Source organism: Atractosteus spatula (assembly GCF_055471065.1).
Source record: "Atractosteus spatula isolate fAtrSpa1 chromosome 10 unlocalized genomic scaffold, fAtrSpa1.hap1 SUPER_10_unloc_1, whole genome shotgun sequence".
Lineage (NCBI taxonomy): Eukaryota > Metazoa > Chordata > Actinopteri > Semionotiformes > Lepisosteidae > Atractosteus > Atractosteus spatula.
Genome location: NW_028296612.1, coordinates 1,387,327 through 1,414,411, shown reverse-complemented (window position 1 = coordinate 1,414,411; position 27,085 = coordinate 1,387,327). Strand labels below are relative to the sequence as shown.

General features: G+C 48.9%; 2 protein-coding genes across 2 annotated transcripts; one reads left to right on the top strand and one right to left on the bottom strand.

The window, feature by feature from the left end:
* The first annotated feature begins 2,840 nt into the window (after positions 1-2,840).
* LOC148813362 (uncharacterized) lies at positions 2,841-11,102 on the top strand. Its single transcript, XM_088908305.1, has 4 exons — positions 2,841-2,927; positions 3,135-3,423; positions 7,618-9,455; positions 9,861-11,102. Exons 1-4 carry the CDS (start codon positions 2,841-2,843, stop codon positions 11,100-11,102), a joined length of 3,456 nt encoding a protein of 1,151 aa, XP_088764431.1.
* Positions 11,103-17,303: 6,201 nt separating this feature from the next.
* On the bottom strand, positions 17,304-25,722 carry LOC148813361 (uncharacterized). Its single transcript, XM_088908304.1, has 2 exons — positions 25,127-25,722; positions 17,304-20,839 (listed from the first exon to the last, which is right to left on the bottom strand). Exons 1-2 carry the CDS (start codon positions 25,698-25,700, stop codon positions 17,859-17,861), a joined length of 3,555 nt encoding a protein of 1,184 aa, XP_088764430.1. The 5' UTR covers positions 25,701-25,722; the 3' UTR covers positions 17,304-17,858.
* Positions 25,723-27,085: the final 1,363 nt, after the last annotated feature.

The following is a 27,085-nucleotide window of genomic DNA, read 5'->3' as shown; positions in this document are numbered from 1 at the left end:
TTGTTAATGACCACAGAGAGTCAGGACCTTGGTTTTACGTCTCATCCGAAGGATGGCACCTGTTTACAGTCCAGTGTCCCCGTCACTATACTGGGGCATTAGGACCCACATGGACTCCAGGGTGAGCGCCCCCTGCTGGCCCCACTAACACCTCTCCCAGCAGCAGCCTTAGTTTTTCCCAGGAGGTCTCCCCTCCAGATACTGACCAGGCTCACACCTGCTGAGCTTCGGGGGGGGGGGGGGGGGGGACTGCCAGCTGGGAGCTGCAGGGTGATACGGCTGCTGGAATATTTGACTTAAAAGCACAGAGAACGGAAAAAAAAACGTATGCAGCATTTGGAGCTGCAATCAAAGAAGTCCATTTTAATTTTTTTTTTCTGAGACACGAAGGAAAAGGTAGGGAAAAGTGCCACTACAGATTCCGTTCTCATTCCTCATGCACGTGAGCGATATGTTTCACGGTCTGAAACTCCCTCATTTTGCCAGCTGACACAACCCTGTGAATCGACCTCAAAGAGCATCTAAAACTGAAAAAGAACGATTCAAGGCCAGAGAATATCAGATCCAGTGCCACCTGTGTGTGTGTATATATATACTGTAACGTCCTCGCCCGGTGGTGAGGAGGAAGCACCCCTAGGCGCTCATAGTACCGCTGGGCAGGCTGGGAGTTGTAGCCGGGGAGAGTCTGAGGGTCAACACGATGACCAGCAGCTGACCCTGCATGTGTAAATAGTGTCATAGTAGTTCTAGTGTCCTGTGTAGCCTCATAAGCGTATAGCCTGTTGTTAAGTAATTACCACCCTAACGATGTGTACGTGTTCCGTCAGTCTCCTCATGTGCGTGTAGATCCCGTGTTTGGTTTTGTGTGGTTGATAAAAGAATAAAGCTATCGCTTGGTTCGTGAAGCGCGTCTCCACTGGTCCTTTGTCCTGAGAAGAACCTGTAAAGGCTACAATACACACATCAATAGTCCAGACTCCCTTCAGTACCTGTCTCTACTCTTTAGAGCTGGTTGATGGCGTGTCGCTGTCAGGGAGAGGTCTTTCCAGACCCAATGCAGACGACACAATCCGGGGTTGAGTGAGGAAAACACTGGGGGAAAAGGGTCATGCAGGATATGGGGAATAAAAACAGGGGGTGTGTCCAAGGAGGGCTGGTGGTCAGGGGAGGTGTGGCCCCGGCCAACGATCCAGACGATGAGTCAAACGAGAAATCCCAAAACAGGGCATGAGTCCAAGGCCAGGCGATCCATCCGTGACAGACGATTAAAATCCAGAACCGGGTTGGGACCGGCAGGGGGGGGGGAACGGGAGCAGGAACTTAAAACCACAACGAAGCCAGACGCATCCGGGTCCCGGGCTCGCATGACGCCGGAACCAATGCTGAGCCCGGATTAGCGCCAGCGTCTGGCTTTTAAGGGGGAACTGAAAAAGGGGGGGGGCTGGGACAGGGAGCAGGTGCGGGGAGATGAGGCAAACTGTCACGAACACGGACTGAAATCCGTGTCAGCTCTTGTAGAAGACCCTGTGCGATGCGGTAGGAGCTGGAGAAAACAGGAGGCGTGGTGAAAAGGGAACACACAGGGGTTTAATAGTGCACCAAATAATAGTGACAGTCCGTGAGACAGTGTACAGGGAAGACAAAATGGCATCCAAATCCAAACAGGTCCAAGGGGAGGTCAAAGCACGGTCCGAGAGTCCATCAGCAAGGAATCCATCCTGGGACGCGACAAGGTTAAAATCCCCGGGAGGGGGGAGCACACGGACAGACAAAACACGGAGGTCCAAGGGTGACGGGGCGAGATCCTCCAGACCCCGGGCTCGGGAAGCGGGAGGTGTCGGGGATGAGGCCTGCGCCCTCAGGAGACGGACGTAGGGTTTCCTGGTGCCGGGCGGGCCTTGCGACATCTTACCCTAATGATGAGCGCCGAGGACTGGAGGAGCTGGTCTTTAAATAATAACGCTAAAAGGGTACACCTGGGGAGCATAATCACACGGACAATAATGAGAGCAGTGGAGCGCCCTCTAGGGAGGGATGTCGGGCGTGACACAAACAAGGAAGGGCCGGAGTGGTTTAGCGATCGTGACCGTCGATCTGTTCCGATTCCTGAAAGACAGGACAGGAGAGGTCGCAGAGAGGTCAGAGAGACACCCCTTCGCCCGCAGCTGGCCTCTACCCAGCTGCGGCATCACGTGTCGTAAAAGGTCTCCCTTAAGCTGGTTCGTTAATTCAGGTCTGACTGGCCCACATGCTCGAGCAATTGTGTCTGCAATTGAGAAAATGTAGAGGAGGGAAAAAGGCTTCTTGCCAGTCAAAACCTATCCAGTCTGTCTGGTAAGTAGTAGGTGATGAATAAGGCAGTCTCCTAAAACTATTATCTGTGGGGAGTTTGCATGTTCTCCCCATGGTGGACTGGTCTCCTACCGCGGTCCAAAAACATACTGGTACCATAGTGTGAACGGGCTTCTGGGGACATAGGCCCTGGTGTGTGTGTGTGTGCCCTGTAATAAGCAGTAAAGCCTTTTACTGTCTGCCTCAATGTAGGGTGTAGGGCTCTCTAAACCCTTGTTTTTTAATTGAGCAAACTCTTTTATTTCCTATCAATGTTTTTTGTTACTGTAAAGCGCTTTGAGAGGTTACTTTATTATTGTTATTATTATTATTATTTGCCGAACTGATTTTTTGTCGCTCATAGCAACAGTCACTAAGGAAGTGACGCTGACAAACCGGAAGTCCTCTGTTGTTCCTGTTTGACCAAGTTTCGCTTCCTCTGTGTTTAAACCCACGTGTGTACAGCCGCTGCATCAATTGTCTGTGTCGTCCGGATCGACTCTGAAGAGATGGAGAATCTGCTGCTTAATCTGGAGACTGAGGCGCACTCTTTCATGGAGACTGTGCTTAAATCGATCGTGCACGAAGTTTCGGGAGTTTTCCGAAACCGGACAGATGATTCCGACAAGCCGATTGAAGACAAACTCCGCCGGATCTCCCAGGTTCTGGCGAGACGGGTCGTGATTAAAATCACGTCGGTCGAACACGATTTCGGAACCGAAGTCGCGCAGACGAAGCAGGAAGACGAGCTTCGCTGTCTCATAGAGGTGTTGCTCAAATCGATCGTGTATGAAGTTTCGGAGGTTTTCCAAAACGGGGTGTCTGACTCGGAGGACGGGTTTCAAGACAAACTCCGCGGCGTCGCCCAGATCCTGGTGAGACGGGCCGTGGTTAAGATCACCCAGTGTGTGGAGGACAGTTTCGGGAGTGAGATGGCGCAGATGAAGCAGGAAAACGAGAGGCTGAAGGTGAGATTGCAGTTCTGGGAGAAGGAGCCGGGAGCAGGAGGAGATCGGGGACAGACAGATCGTGTTGGACACACGCCTCCCCGTGAAGTCGCCGCAGAGATAAAAGAAGAGACGGAGCTCTCAGGTACGTGCAGTGGCTTGTATGTAGTAGTGTCTGTGTTTAAAAACGGTGTTTTTAACTTCCTCGCTCTTGAAGCTGTAGTGGAGAGATGCAGAACGAGGTAGGAGAGGTGTGTGATGTTGCAGAGGGTTGGTTTGCTGCAGACTGAGCTGTTGTGGTCTGGTAATATGATAATAGTTGCTGTTGTGTGCGTTTGGGCAGAAACTCTGTTAAGATTGGCCCAAGTATTATTGCTGTCTTCATTTTTATAGTTTTCTAATCAATTTACACGCTTTCTCGATGTGAAAAGAATTAAACTTCTTAGATGAATTGGAAAGACGTTGGTAGGGGGATTATGTATCCATTTAACACAAAAGCCAGGTCGTTATCTCATCTGTGCAGTGTTAATGTACCGCATTGTACATTAAAACAGTGACAATTGTACATTAAAGTGTCTGTATTAACCCCTCTCTCTCTCAGTGTAGTGTTAATGTACTGGAGTGTCCAGTCAGTGTGTCTGTATGAACCCCTCTCTCTCTCAGTGTAGTGTTAATGTACTGGAGTGTCCAGTCAGTGTATCTGTATGAACCCCTCTCTCTCTCTCAGTGTAGTGTTAATGTACTGGAGTGTCCAGTCAGTGTATCTGTATGAACCCCTCTCTCTCTCAGTGCAGTGTTAATGTACTGGAGTGTCCAGGCAGGGTGTCTGTATGAACCCCTCTCTCTCAGTGCAGTGTTAATGTACTGGAGTGTCCAGGCAGGGTGTCTGTATGAACCCCTCTCTCTCTCAGTGCAGTGTTCATGTACTGGAGTGTCCAGTCAGTGTGTCTGTATGAACCCCTCTCTATCTCAGTGCAGTGTTAATGTACTGGAGTGTCCAGGCAGGGTGTCTGTATGAACCCCTCTCTCTCAGTGCAGTGTTAATGTACTGGAGTGTCCAGGCAGGGTGTCTGTACTAACCCCTCTCTCTCTCAGATTGCAAACTAAGATTGCAGAACAAAGTAGATGCTTGAAAACCCCTTGCTAAAGACAAGAGCCCGCGTGTGTGTTGGGGGCCATGGGCCCACGTCGGGGCCTTTTTATAATTCTATAATGTTAGCATGCCCGAAGGGTGGACCCCCAGAGGTTTTGTTTCTCCTTACTAAGGAGTTTTTGGTGTCTCTTCTCCGTCGTCTTCAGGTCTTCTGTTCTGTATCCACAACACGGATGGGCGCTTGCTTGGTTAAGCGACCCCGGGGCACCCTTGTTGTAAAAGGCGCTATATAAAAATGACATGAACGGAATAGTGCTCCAGTGGGATTAGATCCCGGGCCGGCCCATGTGACTTTACAAAGTATGTAGCAAATGTGTAAAAGCTACTGGTTGGGGGAAGAGGTTTACTCACAGCATTTAAATGTGAAGCATTTCGCACCATAGCGTGTTGTGTTTTAGAGGTGGAATGTGAGTAATATTAATTATAATTTGAGGTTTAAGGGATGTCACCTGTTCAGTAAAGCAGCATATCACCGTGCACTTTGTAGTTCAGGATATTAACAACCCAAGTTATTCATGCTGTTAAGATTTTAGTTCCTAAATATGGTTTATGGGTTTTATTTTAAGTGTCACTGTCGGTAATGTGGACTTGATTGTCACAATCGGAAGTAGTAACGGCAGATTCTGAGACGACTTTCAGGCAGCAGTTGAACATCGGAAATTAAATCTGTTTACGGTCTACTTGTATAACACTGATCCAAATGGTGAATTTCAAGAAATTGACCAAGTGGTTTAGTCAATAAGTCAAATAACTATTCATCACCCCCAAACTTGTTAGTGATTATACCTGAGTGGTTGGTGTAATTAGAGGCAGGTGAATTCTTAATTAACTTTGGTGAAAAGAGTAATTTAGGCACAGTTGGTTAAACAAGTCTTTATTAACAATGACGGGACAAACTGTACGCTACACACAACAATTCCACACACGCGTTAATATATTTACAGTATGTACAAACAAGACGTTTCAGAGGCCTTACATCCTAACCACTGAGATAACCTCAGACTTCTTGTTAGTATTGAGCTCTTAAGTAATGCCCACAGAGGCCACCGTAACAGACAGGCTTCTCAGTAAATGTAATAGAGCTTGTAGTTCAATCTCTCTCTGCAGACCCAAATGCCACAAAATGCATGGAAGACTGTCTCGCTATTCTAAAAATGCATCCATAAGCAGGAAAGACGACTCTAAGGTATCTTTTACCAAGGAAACCCAAGTTCCCTAGAAATACAGAATAGCACGCGGTCTCTCTCTAGCAAGGTTCAAATATTTATGTTTCATGTGGGTTTGGATGATCATGACGTAGGGCATGGCACAAGCTTCAAGTTCCACCTTCTCCTGCCCTCTGTTTTCCTCTCTCTTCTCTTCTTTTTCTAAATGGGATCTTATGTGGTGTGCCTTGTGGACTGATCATTGTCAGTCATTAGCCCACGATTTAATTGAGGTACACCAAAGTCAAATTTCCAATTCATTTTTTTTTTATCAGGGGACCCCCACATCTCAGCAGACGCCCTCTCAGCTTTGAAATGGGAAATGTTTACTCTGTCGGGCCTCAGATGCTTTATTTGACTTCTTACAGACATATCCTAGTCCCCCGTAACCGTAGCTGTAACAGATATAATTCTATCACATGTATTCTCAAATACAAGTTAATATGCAATGGAACTAGTACTGGGTTTGTTCCATGCTGAAAAGAGAAGAAAGGAAGTACAACGTTTCAGCTGTGAAGCCTTCTTCGGGCGGGGTTTCACTTTGTGTTCCTTTTCAGCTGACGCCTGAACTACAAGTAAATATGCTTTTACTCCCGTGAACTAAACATCAAACAGGTTTGGAATCATAGTTCAACTCTTAAGAGTTATAAAGTGATTAAAGAAGTATTATACTCAAAGATCCATTGGACAAGTCTTTGCTTGGGCTTAAATAAGAGGGAACTTGGGGTTGGTCCATGGTCCGAGATGGCAGTGGCCGTATTCTGGGAGGGTCCCCAATCTGGGAGGGTTCTGCAGACGGAAGAGAGAGAGAGAGAGAGCGATGTTGACCAAAAGAGTCCCAACTGTCTAATTCCGTTCATCGGGCGAAAATAAGATTTCTTCTGTTGCCGAAAGGACATCTTGGCCTCAGTTTTGTATTTCACTCCCTGCCTGGAGTCTTGAAGAGTTAAGGTCCTGGGTAGGACCGCTTGCAGTCACATGGTTGGGGAAAAGTCTGATTGCCAGTTTTAGTTGGGGAGAGAGATGAGGAGCCAGTGAGTAAACCTAACAAAAATGAGCTCGTTGACAGTTTTTAAGAGACCGCATCACCAATTGGTAATTGGCCGAGATGCTATCAAGTATAGCTTGAGCCTTCCTTTGGGCAATGCATGGTCTAGGAAAGGAAACAGACTGGCTGGAGCCCATTTGCATCGTATATTATTCCATTGTTCGGCTTTGATACATCTTTGTGATGTCTCTTATCAGAGGGGGCCTCTTTAGTTACATTTCCCTGTGTTTAGAGAGAGGCACCATGCTGCCTTGGTCAAGACGCACAAAGATGATAAGAAATCTTGAATAACTAAATCCTACTCAATTAAGTCTCAGTGAAATTTTGTACCATGGTGTTACTGTATTCAAATTAATGGGCATTTCCTCCTTTATTGTAATTTATGGGCAATTTGTGATTCCTCCTAGTCTCTTTTATTGATGTGTCTGTCTGGACCGTGTCTAGGTGCCTTTTCTGTCCCCAAAAAATTCCAAGGTTTTGGAAAATTGGGAAAATTGAGCAGACAAAATGTCCTGCAAGGTGTATCTTTGTTGGCCTGCAATGTGCTTACAGGGTAATCTGTCCTTCCCAGAGTATAACTTTGCCTTGGAAGTTGACTACAGACACTGGGGTTTCATGTCGGCGTTCTTGGCGTTTAGGGCTAACCTTTTGAGTTTCCTGTAGTTTCCAGAACCTCACTTGGGCAGAGGTGTGCCTCCTTGCCTCCTTTTATTTGTATTTTCATTCACTTTCTCTGGGATCGAACAGCTCATGTGTTGTTTGACTGTTTTGTGGCCATCCGGCTTGCCAATATAGCCTCCATCTGTAAAGTAAGTTTCTTTCCTGGCTCGGATTTTATGTTTTTCAGCTTTTTTTTTTTTAATGGGATGTTGGCTTTTGAACCCTGTGCAAAGCTGGTGTTCAAGGTCTTGTTCTCTTGTCCTGTGTCTGCAGGGTCAGAGGTCAGCGCTCTCCCTGACGCTGGGGACAGGGCTCCTCTTGAACAGCAGCCCAGCGAGGAGGAGGAGGAGTGGGGCTCCCGTCTGATGCAGGAGACAGAGCTCGCCGCCGCACAAGGGAAAGAGACACTCAGTGAGCAGCAGCACCCAGAGAGCAGACAGAGGGTGGAGGATCTGGACTCTGTGCCCGTGATGAAGACCGAGCCTGAGAGAGAGACACCTGGGCTCTTTGTATGTGCTGATTTTACAGAGAAGATGAATAATCTGGACACAAACAATATTACACAAGGTTGTAATGAGCTGGGCCGTGTCTCTGTACAAGAGCACAAGGAAGAACTGGGTGAGTTTAATCTTACAGAGCAGGACATGGAGCCCCAGTTGACTGACCCTGCCGAGCAGCAGACTGCTGTACCTGGTGAAGAGAACAGTACTGAGTCACAGCACCCAGAGGAGAGTAAGGACAGGGAGGAACAACAGCAGCACCTACAGCGCATGGTGATAATTAGGCCGTGTTCTGTTCAAGTGGAGAGACTCTCATTGCAGAGTCTAAAACATTCATACGATCCCTTAGTATCTGATGACTTCACACGCAGGTTTAATAATCTGGTTACTGAGAAAAGTGTTGAAAGATTAAATGTACTGGGGTCTGTGTCTGTTCTTGGGCACAGAGAGGAACAACTGAATGATCTGGACGGTTTTAGTCTCGGAGAGCTGGAGAGGGAGCCCCAGTTGATTCACACTGCAGAGCAGCAGACTGCTGTACCTGGTGAAGGGAACAGTACTGAGTCACGGCACCCAGAGGAGAGTCAGGACAGGGAGGAGCAAGAGCAGCACCTACAGCGCATGATGATAATTAGGCCTTGTTCTGTTCAAGTGGAGAGACTGTCATTGCAGAGTCTAAAAGGGGAGGAGGGGTGGGGCTCCAGTCTGATGCAGCAGACAGAGCTCACCGGCGCACAAGGGAAAGAGACACTCGGGGAACAGCACACAGAGAGCAGACAGAGACAGACTGTGCCCGCGATGAACATGGAGCCTGAGAGAGAGACACCTGGACCCTTAATAACTGGGGACTTTGCAGGACAGTTTATTAATGTGAGTGCGAAGGAAAATGCCGAGAGGTTTAATGATCTGGATTCTGTCTCTCCTCGTGGGCCCCAAGAGAATGAACTGGCTGTTTCGAATGCTGTAGATGAGAGACCCCGAACGACTCCCACTGGGCGTCACGAGGGAGAGAACGCAGGTCCGTTTGGGGGCACAGGGCAAGATCGTCACGGGGAGCGTTCGCAGAGCGAGAAACCCCAGAGAGGCCCGAGGAGCCAGGGGGGTGATCCGAGGCCTGGCTCGGAGGGGGTGGACAAAAATTCCTCGCAGCAGATACCGGGTTTATGTCCGTCCAACTGTTCAAAGCAACACCAGCACCTTCACGCGGGGAAGAGACCGTTCGTCTGCGGTCAGTGCGGGGCCAGTTTTATTTACCCGATTGACTTAAAAACCCACCAGCTCATGCACTCGAGAGAGAACCAGTTCAGCAGCCGCCCGTTGCACACGTGCAGTCGGTGCGAGAAGAGCTTTAGTACACCAAACCTGTTAAGAAGTCACCAACGCGTTCACACGGGGGAGAGACCGTTCGGCTGCGATGAGTGCGGGACCAGTTTTATTTGCTCGAGTGACTTAAAAGCCCACCAGCTCGAGCACTCGGGGGGGAGAGCATTCAGCAGCGGGCAGAGTTTAACTCCGTCAAACGGCTCGGCGACGCGCCCCCCCGCGCCCCCCAGAAAGCGGCACGCTTGCGATCAGTGCGAGAAGAGCTTTGCTATACCGAGCCGGTTGAAGGCCCACCAGCGCTTTCACATGGGGGAGAGACCGTTCGGCTGCGGTCAGTGCGGGAAAGCGTTCTGCAGCGAGAGGGACTTAAAGAGTCACCAGCGGGTTCACATGAGCAGACGGTTCACGTGTAGCGAGTGTGGGAAGGCGTTTCTGGATTTAAGGGGCTTGCGGTTGCACGAGCGCGTTCACACGGGGGAGAGACCGTTCGGCTGCGGCGAGTGCGGGACCAGTTTTATTTGCTCGAGTGACTTAAAAGCCCACCAGCTCGAGCACTCGGGGGGGAGAGCATTCAGCAGCGGGCAGAGTTTTACCCCGTCAAACGGCTCGGCGACGCGCCCCCCTGCGCCCCCCAGAAAGCGGCACTCTTGCGATCAGTGCGAGAAGAGCTTTGCTTTACCGAGCCGGTTGAAGGCCCACCAGCGCTTTCACACGGGGGAGAGACCGTTCGGCTGCGGTCAGTGCGGGAAAGCGTTCTGCAGCGAGACGGACTTAAAGAGTCACCAGCGGGTTCACACGAGGAGACGGTTCATGTGTAGCGAGTGTGGGAAGGCGTTTCTGGAACTAAGGGGCTTGCGGTTGCACGAGCGCGTTCACACGGGGGAGAGGCCGTTCGGCTGCGGCGAGTGCGGGAAGACGTTTGCCTTTCCGGGCTCCTTAAAATATCACGAGCTCCGCCACGCCGGGGAGAGGCGGTTCGGCTGTGCCACGTGCGGGAGGAGGTTCTTCTCGGCCACCCATCTGAAGAGCCACCGGCTCCGTCACACCGGCGAGAAGCCGTTCAGCTGCAACCTGTGCGGGAAGGCCTTCACGCGGTCCTCCCACGTGCGGGCGCACCAGCGGCTCCACGCGGGCGAGCGGCGGTTCGTCTGCGGCCAGTGCGGGAAGAGGCTCCGCAGCGAGAAGGGGCTGAGGGGCCACGAGCGGCTCCACGCGGTGGAGCGGCGGTTCGTCTGCAGCCACTGCGGGAAGCTGCTCGGCAGCGCGGGCGCGCTGAGGCGCCACGAGCAGCGCCACGCGGGGGGCGGGGAGCCGTTCCGCTGCAGCCAGTGCGGGAAGAGCTTCTCGACGGCGGGCGGCCTGCGCACCCACCGGCGCGCCCACACGGGGGAGAGGCCCTTCGCCTGCGGCCTGTGCGAGAAGCGCTTCTTCACCTCGAGCCACCTGAAGGAGCACCAGGTCCGCCACACGGGGGAGAAGCCCTTCGCCTGCGGCCTGTGCGACCGGCGGTTCACCCGGCGGGCCTGCGCCAACAAGCACCGGCGCCTCCACGCCCGGGACACGTTCGCCTGCCGCCTGTGCCAGAAGCTCTTCAGCACCGCCGGCCGGCTGAAGACGCACCTGGGCCTCCACACGGGCGGCAAGCCCTACATCTGCGACCAGTGCGGGAAGGGCTTCGGGCAGGCGGCCTACCTGAAGGCCCACCAGAGCGTGCACACCGGCCTGAAGCCCTTCAGCTGCGGGCAGTGCGGGAGGGCCTTCGCCAGGTCGAGCCACAGGAAGTCCCACGAGGCCACCCACACGGGGGAGAAGCCGTACGGCTGCGGGCAGTGCGGGAAGAGCTTCCGGCGGCCCGCTGACCTCCGGCGCCACCAGGGTTCTCTCAGACACAAGAAGAGAGCCCGTTTGGCCAGCGGCGGCAGCCCGGCAACCTGAGGGTCGAGCCGCTGTCGTCGTCGTCGCTGTCGTCATCGCTGTCGTCATCGCTGTCGTCGTCGTCGTCGTCGTGTCCGCGCGCGAGAGCTGGATTCGTGCGGCGGAGAGACTCTCCGCGGGTCGGGGTGGGAGCGATTTCCCGCGGCGCGTTCCTCCACATGAGCGAAACCGTTCGGCTGGAGTCGGCGGAGGGAGGGGGGGGTGGGGCGCGTTCACGCAGGAGACCGCCGAGTTGCGGCGTCTTTTGTGGAAAGAGATCTGAGGCCTCGGACAGGCTTGGGGAACACCCATAACGGACCGGACTTTTTCTGCCGTGGTAACCCGAGTAAACATTTTATATCAACCTTATCCCAACAGTAGAGAAAGCTGCATTCCACGTTCAAATAAAAGGCACCAATTGCGTTTTTGCCTGATGTCTCGTCTTTCAAATGGATGCTTCTCTTGGGTTTAAATCATTTTAGATGTGTTTTCTTGTTTGAGTCGTAGTTTGACCTTTATGCTGTGATTATTTTAACTCTGCGCGATTCCTTTTCTTTCTAGTTTTCTTGGATAACTTCGCGAAAAGCTACGCATCGCATAACGTGGCTCGGCCGTGCAAGATGTATCAGATCTTGATAAAAAAAACTGATTTTATTTTGCCAGTCGCCGTCAGGTCCACATTACCTGACCGCCTCCTCTTAATAAAAAATGGGTTAAATAACTGTTCGGGCCGTGTGCTAATTTCTTTTTCTCTTTTATGTTCGCACATGTCATAATGTCTTATTCTAAGGCGATAGTGTGTTATTTGGCAATGAAGTGGCCTTAGTGGGAGATTGCGAAATAACGCAATATTATACTACTGCATCATTACCCACAACAGCGGAGGTGGGATTTCTTTTCTCTTTCTGTTACTGCTTTTCACGGACAGTCTGCATGGAGCGTTCCACACTCTTTTCACCTGCCGAAGTGTACTGCGTGCTGTGACCGTGCCCTCTATGAGAGACCAGAGCCCTGAGACCCTCTTGGCGGGTGAGAGAGTCACAGTAGCAGGGCTCTGGTCTAATGATAACATCACTTTATTAGCCCTGTACAATTTCTGGCAGGAGGAATTGGTCTTGTCGCAGACCCCAGCTCGCTCTCCATGAGACACACAGACGGGGAGAGAGAGAAGCTGGGGGTCAGAGCACAGGGTCAGCTATTGTACAGCGCCCCTGGAGCAGCTGGGGTGAAGGGCCCAACGGAGTAGGATTCCTCTGCCGGCTGCGGGATTTGAACCGGCAAACCCTTCCAGCCACAAGCGCAGATCCTGAGCCACAGAGCCACCGGCTCCGCCGCAGGACTTAATCGGACAATTAGTAGATTTATATGACAGAGCAGAGGAATCCCTCATCCTGCAGTTCTGATCGTCACCTCTAGAGGGCCCAAGAAGATGAGGAACACAGCCCTCTTGCTCCCCTCCTTGACTATAATAATAATAAGAAGAAGAAGAAGAAGAAGAAGAATTGCTTACACCTCTATAGCGCTTTTCTGGACACTCCACTCAAAGCGCTTTACAGGTCATGGGGAATCCCACTACCGCCACCAATGTGCAGCCCCACCTGGATGATGCGACGGCAGCCATAGTGCGCCAGAACGCTCCCCACACACCAGCTCTCAGTGGGGAGGAGAGCAGAGGGATGAAGCCAGTTCAGAGAGGGGGGTTATTAGGAGGCCATGATTGGTAAGGGCCAATGGGAAATTTGGCCAGGACACTGGGGTTACACCCCTACTCTTTTCGAGAAAGGCCCTGGGATTTTTAATGACCACAGAGAGTCAGGACCTCGGTTTAACGTCTCATCCGAAGGACGGCGCCTGTTTACAGTCCAGTGTCGCCGCCACTATATTGGGGCATTAGGACCCACATGGACTGCAGGGTGAGCGCCCCCTGCTGGCCCCACTAACACCTCTCCCAGCAGCAGCCTTAGTTTTCGCAGGAGGTCTCCCCTCCAGGTACTGGCCAGGCTCACACCTGCTGAGCTTCAGTGGGGGGGCTGCCAGCTGTGAGTTGCAGGGTGCTAAGCCGTCAGTGACAGTGACGGCGAATGGCTCACCTACTAGCTGAATTGAGACTGCTGCACAAGACGCTCAACGCGGCTCTTCTGCGAGCTGCAGACATGCCTGCAAATCTCTATCGGAGGCAGGAGCAGGCAGTTTCAACAAGCACAGTCTGGCAGGGGCTTCACAGGGGAGGAGGCACTGCTTGGGCTGCAGTGCAGAACCCCGTTAGTTCACCGGACAATCCACTTGCGATACAAATGCCACACAACCACACTAACCTGAATCGAGCCTCCGCCTCGCGATGAATTCGTACCCCTCCTTGAGCCCTAGTTTTTCCCCACTGACTTTTCCTCCCCTCTACCAGATTGTTACTGACTTCCCAAACAATCTGGCTCCATCGGACATCTACCCTCCTGAAGGTTCCGGTCGGCTGAGGCCGGTCCTCGACTCTCTGTCCCCAGGACAGAATCGCAGACTTCCGGTGAGCGTGCCTCCTCTGGTGTTGCACCAGTGGGGTGGAATGACCTTCCTCAAACTCCACGAGAGCCAACTCTCTGCAAATTGAAGTTAAACCTTACCTTTTCAGCAAGGTCTACACCCGATTGCCTACAGTCAATCTGTCAAAACCTGTGAAGGAACAAGTCATACAGGATCGCAGACTTCCAGTGAGCGTGCCTCCTCTGGTGTTGCACCAGTGGGGTGGAATGACCTTCCTCAAAGTCCACGAGAGCCAACTCTCTTCAAATTGAAGTTAAACCTTACCTTTTCAGCAAGGTCTACACCCGATTGCCTACGGTCAATCTGTCAAAACCTGTGAAGGAACAAGTCATACAGAATCCCAGACTTCCGGTGAGCGTGCCTCCTCTGGTGTTGCACCAGTGGGGTGGAATGACCTTCCTCAAAGTCCACGAGAGCCAACTCTCTTCAAATTGAAGTTAAACCTTACCTTTTCAGCAAGGTCTACACCCGATTGCCTACGGTCAATCTGTCAAAACCTGTGAAGGAACAAGTCATACAGAATCCCAGACTTCCGGTGAGCGTGCCTCCTCTGGTGTTGCACCAGTGGGGTGGAATGACCTTCCTCAAAGTCCACGAGAGCCAACTCTCTTCAAATTGAAGTTAAACCTTACCTTTTCAGCAAGGTCTACACCCGATTGCCTACGGTCAATCTGTCAAAACCTGTGAAGGAACAAGTCATACAGAATCGCAGACTTCCGGTGAGCGTGCCTCCTCTGGTGTTGCACCAGTGGGGTGGAATGACCTTCCTCAAACTCCACGAGAGCCAACTCTCTTCAAATTGAAGTTAAACCTTACCTTTTCAGCAAGGTCTACACCCGATTGCCTACGGTCAATCTGTCAAAACCTGTGAAGGAACAAGTCATACAGAATCGCAGACTTCCGGTGAGCGTGCCTCCTCTGTTGTTGCACCAGTGGGGTGGAATGACCTTCCTCAAACTCCACGAGAGCCAACTCTCTTCAAATTGAAGTTAAACCTTACCTTTTCAGCAAGGTCTACACCCGATTGCCTACGGTCAATCTGTCAAAACCTGTGAAGGAACAAGTCATACAGAATCCCAGACTTCCGGTGAGCGTGCCTCCTCTGGTGTTGCACCAGTGGGGTGGAATGACCTTCCTCAAACTCCACGAGAGCCAACTCTCTTCAAATTGAAGTTAAACCTTACCTTTTCAGCAAGGTCTACACCCGATTGCCTACGGTCAATCTGTCAAAACCTGTGAAGGAACAAGTCATACAGAATCCCAGACTTCCGGTGAGCGTGCCTCCTCTGGTGTTGCACCAGTGGGGTGGAATGACCTTCCTCAAACTCCACGAGAGCCAACTCTCTTCAAATTGAAGTTAAACCTTACCTTTTCAGCAAGGTCTACACCCGATTGCCTACAGTCAATCTGTCAAAACCTGTGAAGGAACAAGTCATACAGAATCGCAGACTTCCGGTGAGCGTGCCTCCTCTGGTGTTGCACCAGTGGGGTGGAATGACCTTCCTCAAACTCCACGAGAGCCAACTCTCTTCAAATTGAAGTTAAACCTTACCTTTTCAGCAAGGTCTACACCCGATTGCCTACGGTCAATCTGTCAAAACCTGTGAAGGAACAAGTCATAGGTTTATTCCATGCTGAAAAGAGAGGAAACAAAACAACGTTTTCGGCCGTGGAGCCTTCATCGGGTGGTGCCACGGCTGAAACGTTGTGTTTCCTTCTCTTTGCAGCATGGAGTGAACCTACTACTTGTTCCTTCGCAGCCTACGCGCACTGACGCAGCTCCCCCACCTGTAAGAACTAGTTAGCTTTTGTTTTTTTCCCCTCCTCATTTCGTCTTACTGGACTTTTAATAATAAGAATTAATAATTGCTTACACTTATACAGCGCTTTTCTGGACACTCCACTCAAAGTGCTGTACAGGTCATGGGGAATCCCACTACCGCCACCAGTGTGCAGCCCCCACCTGGATGATGCGACAGCAGCCATAGTGCGCCAGAACGCTCCCCACACACCAGCTCTCAGTGGGGAGGAGAGCAGAGGGATGAAGCCAGTTCAGAGAGGGGGGGGGTTATTAGGAGGCCATGATTGGTAAGGGCCAATGGGAAATTTGGCCAGGACGCTGGGGTTACACCCCTACTCTTTTCGAGAGACGCCCTGGGATTTTTAATGACCACAGAGAGTCAGGACCTCGGTTTTACGTCTCATCCGAAGGACTTTTCTTGTCGTCGTCTTAATTCATGATGCACCTTGGGTTTGGGAAGGCGCTGGGTCAATAAAAGTTATTAATGTCAGTAACAAAGGGCATCATGGATAGAGCTGTCGTTGAGGAGAAATTCACTGGTGGACAGAGATCGGCATGGAGTACTGACACACAGAAGACATGATGGATGGATGAATACCCTCATTCATTTCCCTCAAACCCACTGGAGCTCAGCAGGTGTGAGCCTGGTCAGTACCTGGAGGGGAGACCTCCTGGGAAAAACTAAGGCTGCTGCTGGGAGAGGTGTTAGTGGGGGCCAGCAGGGGGCGCTCACCCTGCGGTCTGTGTGGGTCCTGATGCCCCAGTATAGTGACGGGGGACACTGGACTGTAAACAGGCGCCGTCCTTCGGATGAGACGTAAAACCGAGGTCCTGACTCTCTGTGGTCATTAAAAATCCCAGGGTGTTTCTCGAAAAGAGTAGGGGTGTAACCCTGGTGTCCTGGCCAAATTTCCCATTAGCCCTTACCAGTCATGGCCTCCTAATAATCCCCCTCTCTGAACTGGCTCCATCACTCTGCTCTCCTCCCCACTGAGAGCTGCTGTGTGGGGAGCAGACTGGAGCATCACCCAGGTGGGGGCTGCACACTGGTGGCGGTAGTGGGATTCCCCCTGACCTGTAAAGCGCTTTGAGTGGAGTGTCCAGAAAAGCGCTATATAAGTGTAAGCAATTATTATTATTATAAGTAGGGCTGGGCGATATGGCCAAAAACATTATCACGATAAACATTTTCATATCAGTCGATATCGATAATTATCACGATAAATGTCAAATCATTATTTCTTTCAAGTTTAAAGGCAGATTTTTTCTCCTGAGTGAAAGTTGAAGAAACGAGACAGTTAATTGGTAAATTAAACAACTCTTTATTTTAAGAACACAACACTTGCCAAACAGCAGAAACATTAAACAAATCTGTCAGCTGCCCGGTCTGCAACACGCACGCGCAGTATTTTGTGCGCATGCGCATATCATGCGCAAAGCATAAACATATATATCGAACATTTCTTAAAATTATATCGAGGAAAATTATATCGCGACAACAATCGTTATCGATTTATCGCCCAGCTCTAATTATAAGGTGAAGCGTTTCGGGCGTGACGGGCAGGGAATCTTCCAGGATGACGATACTCCCCACCCCATCCACCAGTCACGAGCGCTCACCAGAGGCTGGACGAGCCGGAAAACGTTCCAAACGCTGTCCGAGTTCATGTGCGGAACGCTCCATGTAAGACCGTCAAAGAAAAGCCAGTAACGGAAAGAAGAGAGATTCCACCTGTTTTGGGTATCGATGCGATATTATAAGATTGCGTTATTTCACAGCCTCATAGTGATTTTACTGCTCAGTAACACTATATGACCTTGTTATGAAACAGGTTCTTTGTGAATGTAAAAGAAGAGAAAAAAATAAATGAACATACGATACAAACATTTCTTTGACCCATTTTTATTAGGATTAGGAGGCAGGCTATGCACACCTTATTGGCAACATTTCTTGCTTTCAAAACGCCGTGTTTAATACATTGTGCGTGAAACCGTACACGATCGAGGAAAAACTATAAAAACTCTTGTAACAATGTTGCAACAATGAATTTGATCTTTTCCCCCCACTGATTACTGGCGACTCTATGAAAGCTCCGGTGTCATTTCAAGATGGCCAAGTCACTAAAACTCTCCCCACAAGGTCTTCCTCCTGCGTGAACTCCTTCGTTGTACTATCTCTCTTCAGGCACTGACTGTCGCCAAAGGGTCTCTCTCTCTTGCTGGCGCGTGCCGGTCTCTTTTGAAATCGCTTGACTGAATAAAATTCTTTCAACACCGACTGCAGCTCTTCAGTGCGGGTGTTTTGGTGACTTTTTAAGTGGCTCGATGATCAAAAACCCACACTGGCTACAGAAGTCTTTCCTGTATGAAGGAGCTGGTACTTTTTATTTTTTAACCGGCTTGATGTACTCTCTTTCTTGGGTGAATTTTTGGCCCCTTGACTATCTAATCCGCTTCCCGGATGAACGGTCTCTCTTCTTGTGAACGGACTGGTGTCTACCGAGGTTACTTTTCGCACGAAACCTCTTCCCACACTGACTGCAGCTGAACGGTTTCTCTCCTGTGTGAATGAGCTGGTGGGCTTTTAAGTGTGCTGGCTGAGTGAAACGTTTCCCACACTGACTGCATATGTAGCCCCTGTGAAGGACCTGGTGCCGTTTCAGTTTCTCTGATGTACTAAAGGCCTTCTCACACCGACTGCAACTATAGCTCTCTCTCGTGTGAATGTGCTGGTGCTTTCTTAAGGAGATTTTGTATCTAAATGCCTTCCCACACTCACTGCAGCTGAAGGGCTTCTCCTCTGTGTGAATCCTCTCGTGGCATTTTAACTGCATCGATGTAGTAAAGCTTTTCCCACACTGACTGCAGCTGAACGGCTTCTCTCCTGAGTGAATGCGCAGGTGCATTTTTAAACTACCTGACCGAGTGAACCGCTTCCCGCACTGACCGCAGCTGAAAGGTTTCTCTCCCGTGTGGATGCTCTGATGGCTTTTTAAGTGCTCCGACCGAGTAAAACTCCTCCCGCACTGACTGCAGCTGAACGGCCTCTCTCCCGTGTGAAGGCGCTGGTGGACTTTTAAGTCCCCCGGTGCACGGAAGCTCTTCCCACACGCGCTGCAGCTGAATGGTCTCTCTCCGGTGCCCGTGTGAGTGCGCAGATGCTTTTTTAAGGTAGATGAGCAAGAGAAACTCTTCCCACACGCAATGCACCCGAACGGTTTCTCTCCTGTGTGAAGCCGCTGGTGTGTTCTTAAGCTCCCTGAAGTCTTAAATGCCTTCCCACACTGACTACAGACGAATGATCTCTCCCTTCTTGTGTGAAGGCGCTCGTGGCGTCTCAAGTTTTCTAAACAATGAAACGCCTTCCCACACTGGCTACAGATGAACCGTCTCTCTGTTGCGTGACGGAGCTCATGACTTTTTAAGGCTCCTAAAACTTTAAATGACTTCCCACACTGACTGCAGACGAATGGCCTCTCTTCTGTGTGACGACCCTCGTGCCTCTTTAAGGCTTTTAAACAACTAAATGACTTCCCACACTGGCTACAGTTTAATGGTCCGTCTTCTGCGTGACGACGCTCGTGAATTTTTAAGTTTCCTGAATAATGAAACGACTTCCCACACTGACTACAGACGAATGGTCTCTCCCCTCCAGGGTGAAGGTGCTCGTGGCGTCTCAGGTTTTCCAAACAATGAAACGCCTTCCCACACTGGCTACAGATGAACCGTCTCTCTGTTGCGTGACGGAGCTCATGACTCTTTAAGGCTCCTAAAACTTTAAATGACTTCCCACACTGACTACAGATGAATGGTCTCTCTTCTGTGTGACGACCCTCGTGCCTCTTTAAGGCTTTTAAACAATTAAACGACTTCCCACACTGACTACAGTTTAATGGTCCGTCCTCTGCGTGACGACGCTCGTGAGTTTTTAAGTTTCCTGAAGTCTTAAATGACTTCCCACACTTACTGCAGACGAATGGTCTCTCCCCCCCTGGGTGAAGGCGCTCGTGGCGTCTCAAGTTTTCTAAGCAATGAAATGCCTTCCCACACTGGCTACAGATGAACCGTCTCTCTCCTGCGTGACGGAGCTCGTGACTCTTTAAGGCTCCTAAAACTTTAAATGACTTCCCGCACTGACCACAGATGAAAGGTCTCTCTCCGGTGTGAAGACGCTCATGCGTTTTTAAGCTTCCTAAATATTGAAATGACTTCCCACACTGACTACAGATAAACGGTCTCTCTCCTGTGTGAAGACGCTCGTGAGATTTTAAGTCTCCTAAATATTGAAACGACTTCCCACACTGACTACAGGCGAAGAATGGTCTCTCTTCTGTGTGAAGGAGCTCATGTTTTTTGAAGGCTTTTAAATATTTAAATGACTTCCCACAATGACTACAGATTAATGGTCTCTCCTCTGTGTGAAGACGCTCGTGAGTTTTTAGGTTTCCTAAATATTTAAATGATTTTCCACACTGACTACAGATGAATGGTCTCTCTTCTGTGTGAAGACGCTCGTGAGTTCTTAGGTTTCCCAAATATTTAAATGACTTTCCACACTGACTACAGATTAATGGTCTCTCTCTTGTGTGAAGACGCTCGTGCCTTTTTGAGGCTTTTAAACAATGAAATGACTGCCCACACTGACTACAGATCAATGGTCTCTCTCTTGTGTGAAGACGCTCGTGCTTTTCTAAGAATCCTAAATGATTGAACGACTTCCCGCACTCACTACAGCCGAACGGTCTCTCTCCTGCGTGAACGCGTTGGTGACTTCTTAACAGGTTTGGTGTACTAAAGCTCTTCTCGCACTGACTGCACGTGTGCAACTGACTGCTGTCGAATTGTTTCTCTCCTGCGTGCATGAGCTGGTGGGTTTTTAAGTCACTCGAGCAAATAAAACTGGTCCCGCACTGACCGCAGACGAATGGTCTCTCTCCTGCGTGAAGGTGCTGGTGTTCTTTTGAATTGTTGGACTGACATAAGCGCGGTATCTGCTGCAATGAATTTTTGTCCACCCCATCTGAGCCAGGCTTCAGAGGACTCCCCTGACTCCTCTGGGGTTCCTGGGGTTTCTCACTCTGCGAACGCTCCCCGTGACGATCTTGCCCTGTGCCCCCAAACGGACCTGCATTCTCTCCCTCGTGACCCCCAGTGGGAGTCGTTCGGGGTCTCTCATCTACAGCATTCGAAACAGCCAGTTCATTCTCTTGGGGCCCACGAGGAGAGACAGAATCCAGATCATTAAACCTCTTGGCAATTTCCTTCGTACGCACATTATTAAACTGGCCTGCAAAGTCCCCAGTTATTAAGGGTCCAGGTGTCTCTCTCTCAGGCTCTATGTTCATCGCGGGCACAGTCTGTCTCTGTCGGCTCTCTGTGTGCTGTTCCCTGAGAGTCTCTTTCCCCTCTGCAGCAGGGAGCTCTGTGCAAAGAAAAAAGAGTTTCTTATTACACTGTTGCTTGTGAACGTGCCTCTTTCAGGTTTACACTCATACAGAAAATCTAAAGGTAAATTCTGGTAGCTGAATATAAATACAGTAGTGTCATGTAATACATACCTAATGTACACACAGTAGATGGTAAGTGGTAGCTAAATATAAAAAAAAGTACACAACCACCTTTCACAAATATTTTACACGTCGGAGCGCTTTACAGGTAATGGGGAATCCCACTACCGCCACCAATGTGCAGCCCCCACCTTGATGATGCGACGGCAGCCATAGTGCGCCAGAACGCTCCCCACACACCAGCTCTCAGTGGGGAGGAGAGCAGAGGGATGAAGCCAGTTCAGAGAGGGGGGTTATTAGGAGGCCATGATTGGTAAGGGCCAATGGGAAATTTGGCCAGGACGCCGGGGTTACACCCCTACTCTTTTCGAGAAACACCCTGGGATTTTTAATGACCACAGAGAGTCAGGACCTCGGTTTTACGTCTCATCCGAAGGTTTTACAGATTCCGACGTGTAAAATATTTGTGAAAGATGGTTCTGTACTTGTTTTATATTTAGCTACCACTACCATCTCCTGTGCGTATATTAGGTATGTATTACATAACACTACTGTTTTTATATTTTTTACGACCACAGAGTTTCAGGGCCTCAGTTTTACGTCTCATCCGAAGGACGGCGCCTGTTTACAGTCCAGTGTCCCCCGTCACTATACTGGGGCATTAGGACCCACATGGACCGCAGGGTGAGAGCACCCCCTGCTGGCCCCACTAACACCTCTCCCAGCAGCAACCTTAGTTTTTCCCCAGGAGGTCTCCCCTCCAGGTACTGACCAGGCTCACACCTGCTGAGCTCCAGTGGGGGAGGCTGCCAGTGGTGAGTTGTAGGGTGATATGGCTGCTGGGACTGGTCATTGACAAAAACCTAAAATGGGACAAATGTTGTGACACGATCTATAAAAAAAGGCCAATAGAGACTCTTCTTTCTTAGGAAACTCAGCTACTTTAAGGTAGAGACAACTATTCTCACCGTTTTCAACAAATCATTCATTGAAAGTGTCTTCACCTACTGCTTCCCTTGCTGGTTTGGCAACCGAGGAAGAATTTTAGCATTTACCTTTTATCAAGTATATAATACAGTGCACTATCTGCCTTTGCTCATGTGTCTTTTTGCTTAGCAACAGTATAAAAGGATCATTCAAGCATATGAATTGATCTTTTGATATGAATGCTACAACCGCAAAATGTCCAGCTCATTCCACACCTTCTGTACTCTTACTTCTGTTTGTCTGTATACAAGGTAAAATTGCTACTTAAAGAAGAACGTGGTCAATTACAAAGAAATCTTTTGTAGAGAGAAAAAAACAACTCCAAATATGGGAACTTAGAATGGGCTCTCCTGTGTGAATCTGCTGTATAACACTAATTGCATTTACCATCTCTTTGGAGAGGTTACTCACACCAGCAGGCATATCACTCAGCAACTCACCACTGGCAGCCCCCCCCCCACTGGAGCTCAGCAGGTGTGAGCCTGGTCAGTACCTGGAGGGGGAGACCTCCTGGGGAAAATTAAGGTTGCTGCTGGGAGAGGTGTTAGTGGGGCCAGCAGGGGGCGCTCTCACCCTGCGGTCCGTGTGGGTCCTAATGCTCCAGTATAGTGACGGGGGACACTGGACTGTGAACAGGCGCCGTCCTTCGGATGAGACGTCAAACCGAGGTCCTGACTCTCTGTGGTCATTAAAAACCCCAGGGCGTTTCTCGAAATAGGCGGCCATGATTGGTAAGGGCCCATGGGAAATTTGGCCAGGACGCCGGGGTTACACCCCTACTCTTTTCGAGAAACGCCCTGGGATTTTTAATGACCACAGAGAGTCAGGACCTCGGTTTGACGTCTCATCTGAAGGACGGCGCCTGTTTACAGTCCAGTGTCCCCCGTCACTATACTGGGGCATCAAGACCCACACAGACCGCAGGGTGAGCGCCCCCTGCTGGCCCCACTAACACCTCTCCCAGCAGGAACCTTAGTTTTTCCCAGGAGGTCTCCCACCCAGGTACTGACCAGGCTCACACCTGCTGAGCTTCAGTGGGGGGGGGGGGGCTGCCAGCTGGGAGTGGTAGGACAACAGTGGTAGGGCAGGACAACTTCCTGTATCGCCTGGTTACTGATGCACTTAACTGTAAGGCAAGTTACGGAACACGACCAATTCATTCAAGGGACTACTCAAAAACTTTGGCCCTCTACTGAGCATATACTTTTTTTTCCTGATATAGGAAACAGAGCAAATAAAAGAATGACCATTTTATTACATGCAATCTCTTACCATCTTAAGAGCAAGAGTTCACATGACAGCACATCAAAACCTGATAGTTTTCCCCAAAAAAGTCTCTCTTGCGGGACAAATATTCAGGAAGCCGCTACAAACTATCATCCGGTACCAATTTCTCTATGTATATCACCATTCTCTCTTGTGCGTTAGACTTCCAGCAAGGAAAACTATTTTTATTTTTACGATCCAGAACCTTGAATTACAACAGAAAATGGTTTTATATATACTATGTACCAAGGTCTCTCAGTAACAAAACGGTAATCTTATAAGAAAAAGGAGACATGCTCTCCTGGTTCTGTGACTAAACCATATATATACAACAAAGAATATGCAAAATTAAGATATTTTAATCTGAAATTTTATATACAAAGATTTTAAAGCCACTATGTACAATAGATTTTTATAATTATAATCATTCACTGATGATAACTTCTCATTAATATGTATATTATATTGACATTTATATTGGTTATATATACGTATCACAGCACGTTAAATATTCACTTTAAATTCATGAGCTCTTCAGCCCTGTCTGGTAGTGAGGACGAATCAGATGTTAAACTGAGGAAGGGAGACAGTAGCTGGAGCCCCACCCCCCAGACAGACTGAGAAAGGGTTCATTGTCACACAGATGAGCACTTCTGTAAGACGATGTGAGGCTCCGAGCCACAGCAGCCACAAGTACTGCCCTTGTGTCAATGTTAGAGGGGTTATAAGACATTCGACACGCATTTTTTATTAATTCATGGCCTCACTTGTCCTCCCTATTCACTAACATTGTAAGACCGTGTCCCCGTTTTCAAACTGTACCCCAAGCCCTTCCTCCATGACGTAAGAAGTGCGGACTTCAAGTACATGAGGACTTGAGAGGGCACCGTTATGAAAAGGGGGGAATGGGACGTTTTAAAACCGTAAAAAAAGAATATTTTAGTTTCCAATTGAAGGGGGGAAGGCAGGCGCTGTCTCGATGTTAGTGGTTCTATAATAATTAAGCCTGCTCTACTACACCAGCTACATTCGTTCATTTAACAGGGTCTAGGAGGGGTTAATACAGACACACTGACTGGACACTCCAGTACATTAACACTGCACTGAGAGAGAGAGAGGGGTTCATACACACACACTGACTGGACACTCCAGTACATTAACACTGCACTGAGAGAGAGAGAGGGGGGTTAATACAGACACACTGACTGGACACTCCAGTACATGAACACTGCACTGAGAGAGAGAGGGGTTCATACAGACACACTGACTGGACACTCCAGTACATTAACACTGCACTGAGAGAGAGAGAGGGGTTCATACAGACACACTGACTGGACACTCCAGTACATTAACACTGCACTGAGAGAGAGAGGGGTTCATACAGACACACTGACTGGACACTCCAGTACATTAACACTGCACTGAGAGAGAGAGGGGTTCATACAGACACACTGACTGGACACTCCAGTACATTAACACTGCACTGAGAGAGAGAGAGGGGTTCATACAGACACACTGACTGGACACTCCAGTATATTAACACTGCACTGAGAGAGAGAGGGGTTCATACAGACACACTGAGTGGACACTCCAGTACATTAACACTGCACTGAGAGAGAGGGGGGTTAATACAGACACTTTAATGTACAATTGTCACTGCTTTAATGAACAATGTGGTACATTAACACTGCACAGAAGAGATAGTTACCGCTACGTCGATAAATAATCTGCCCACAAACATATTTCCAAGACTCCTAAATTGGTTTTCACACAGAGAAAGTGTATCAATTGATGAAAACTTCAATAATATTTAGACAAAACAAAAAAATATTTTGCAGCAAACAAACCCTCTGCAACGTCACAAACCTCTCCACTACATTTTCACTAGTGAGGAGGTTAAAAACACCGTTTTTAAACAGACACTCCTACATACAAGTCACGGCACGTACCTGAGAGCTCCGTCTCTTCATCTGTCTCTGCGGCGACTTCACAGGGGGGCATGAGTCCAACACGATCCGTCTGTCCCCGATCTCCTCCGGCTCCCGACTCCCACAGCTGCAATCCCACTTTAAAGGTCTCGCTGTCCTTCATTCGCTTTCTTTCTGTCCCGAAACTGCCCCTGACCCACTGGGTGATATTCAACACGGCCCGACCCACCAGGATCTGGGCGACGCCGCGGAGTTCGTCTTGAATCGCGTCCTGCGAGTCGGACACCCCGTTTCGGAAAACCTCCGAAACTTCGTACACGCACGATTTGAGCAGAACCTGCATGAAACAGTGAAGCTCGTTCTCCTGCTTCATCTGCGCGATCTCGGCCCCGAAACCGTGGTCGACCGACGTGATTCTAATCACGGCCCGTCTCGCCAGCACCTGGGAGATCCGGCGCAGTTTTTTTTTAATCAGCTTCTCGGAATCATCTGTCCGGTTTCGGAAAACTCCCGAAACTTCGTGCACGATCGACTTAAGCACAGTCTCCATGAAAGAGTGCGCCTCCGTTTTCAGATTAAGCAACAGATCGTCCATTGTTCTCCAGAGTCGATCCGGAAGACACGGACAATTGATGCAGCTGCAGCGGCTAGTAAACACGTGGGTTTGAACACACCGGAAGCGAAACGTGGTCAAAAGAGAGGACTTCCGGGTCATCAGATGCACTTCCTTAGTGACTGTTGCTATAAACCAGCCCTGACCATCTTTTCGTCTTGAATTGTTATATCTACTCTTGTTTGTATTGTATTTTTGTCATTCTGTTAAGCATAAATAAATAAAAGAAATGTTGCTTTAAACCACAAAAATATTATTCGAAGAATAATAATAATCTGGAAAAAAATAGTCCAGAATAGATGTTTGAATTATATTATAATGTAACGTTCTGTATATGGCTGACATTACATGTTTATTTTTGGTTAGTTTTTAAATTTTTATTAAATGTATAAAGAAGTTACAAATACAACTAGAGGAGCAGAAACGGATACAAGAGGAAAAAAAAACACAAACAGAAAAATTAACTGCCAGAGCTAACAAAGTAAATTATTATGTGGACAAATTATATTATTATATATTTTTTTAATTCTATTTTTGATATTTGTATATCCAATGTTTTACTTGCTTCAGCATTTTTCAATTTTCTTAAATAGAATAGAACTCTATCTCAAAAGTACTAAAAAAGAGAGTATTATTACTCTTAATTATTACTATAAATAAATGCTCTTTTTTCCAACTTTTCTCTCTCACAGTACAATATCAAATTCCTTAAACCTAAAAAAACACCTTTAAATGCCTACAAACAAAACTCTGCAAGACCGTCCAAAACAAACTTCACAAACACACACCTTACAACTAAATGTACCAAAGACTCCCTTTCAGCCCAACATAAAACGCACAAATCATCCTGCTCATGCTTACATTTAGAGAGTACTAATTTAACTGGATAAAACCTATGAACAATTTTAAACGTTAGCTCTTCACCTTTATTTGTAATGCAATATCCAGCAGGAGTTGTCCAAACTCATTTCCAATTTGTACGTTCAAATGGTGCATTCCAAAAAGATCGACTTGACGCGCACGCCTTTCCTGTCTAAAATCAAATCAAATCAAAGCTTATTTATCCAATCTGCAATCTGGCGCACCAGTCATGGCCTCCTAATAACCCCCCTCTCTGAACTGGCTTCATCCCTCTGCTCTCCTCCCCACTGAGAGCTGCTGTGTGGGGAGCGTTCTGGCGCACTATGGCTGCCGTCGCATCATCCAGGTGGGGGCTGCACATTGGTGGCGGTAGTGGGATTCCCCATGACCTGTCAAGCGCTTTGAGTGGAGTGTCCAGAAAAGCATTATAGAAGTGTCAGCAATTATTATTATAATTATTATTATTATTTGGGGGGAAAGGGGGGCGAAGAGGGCAATAAGTCGAT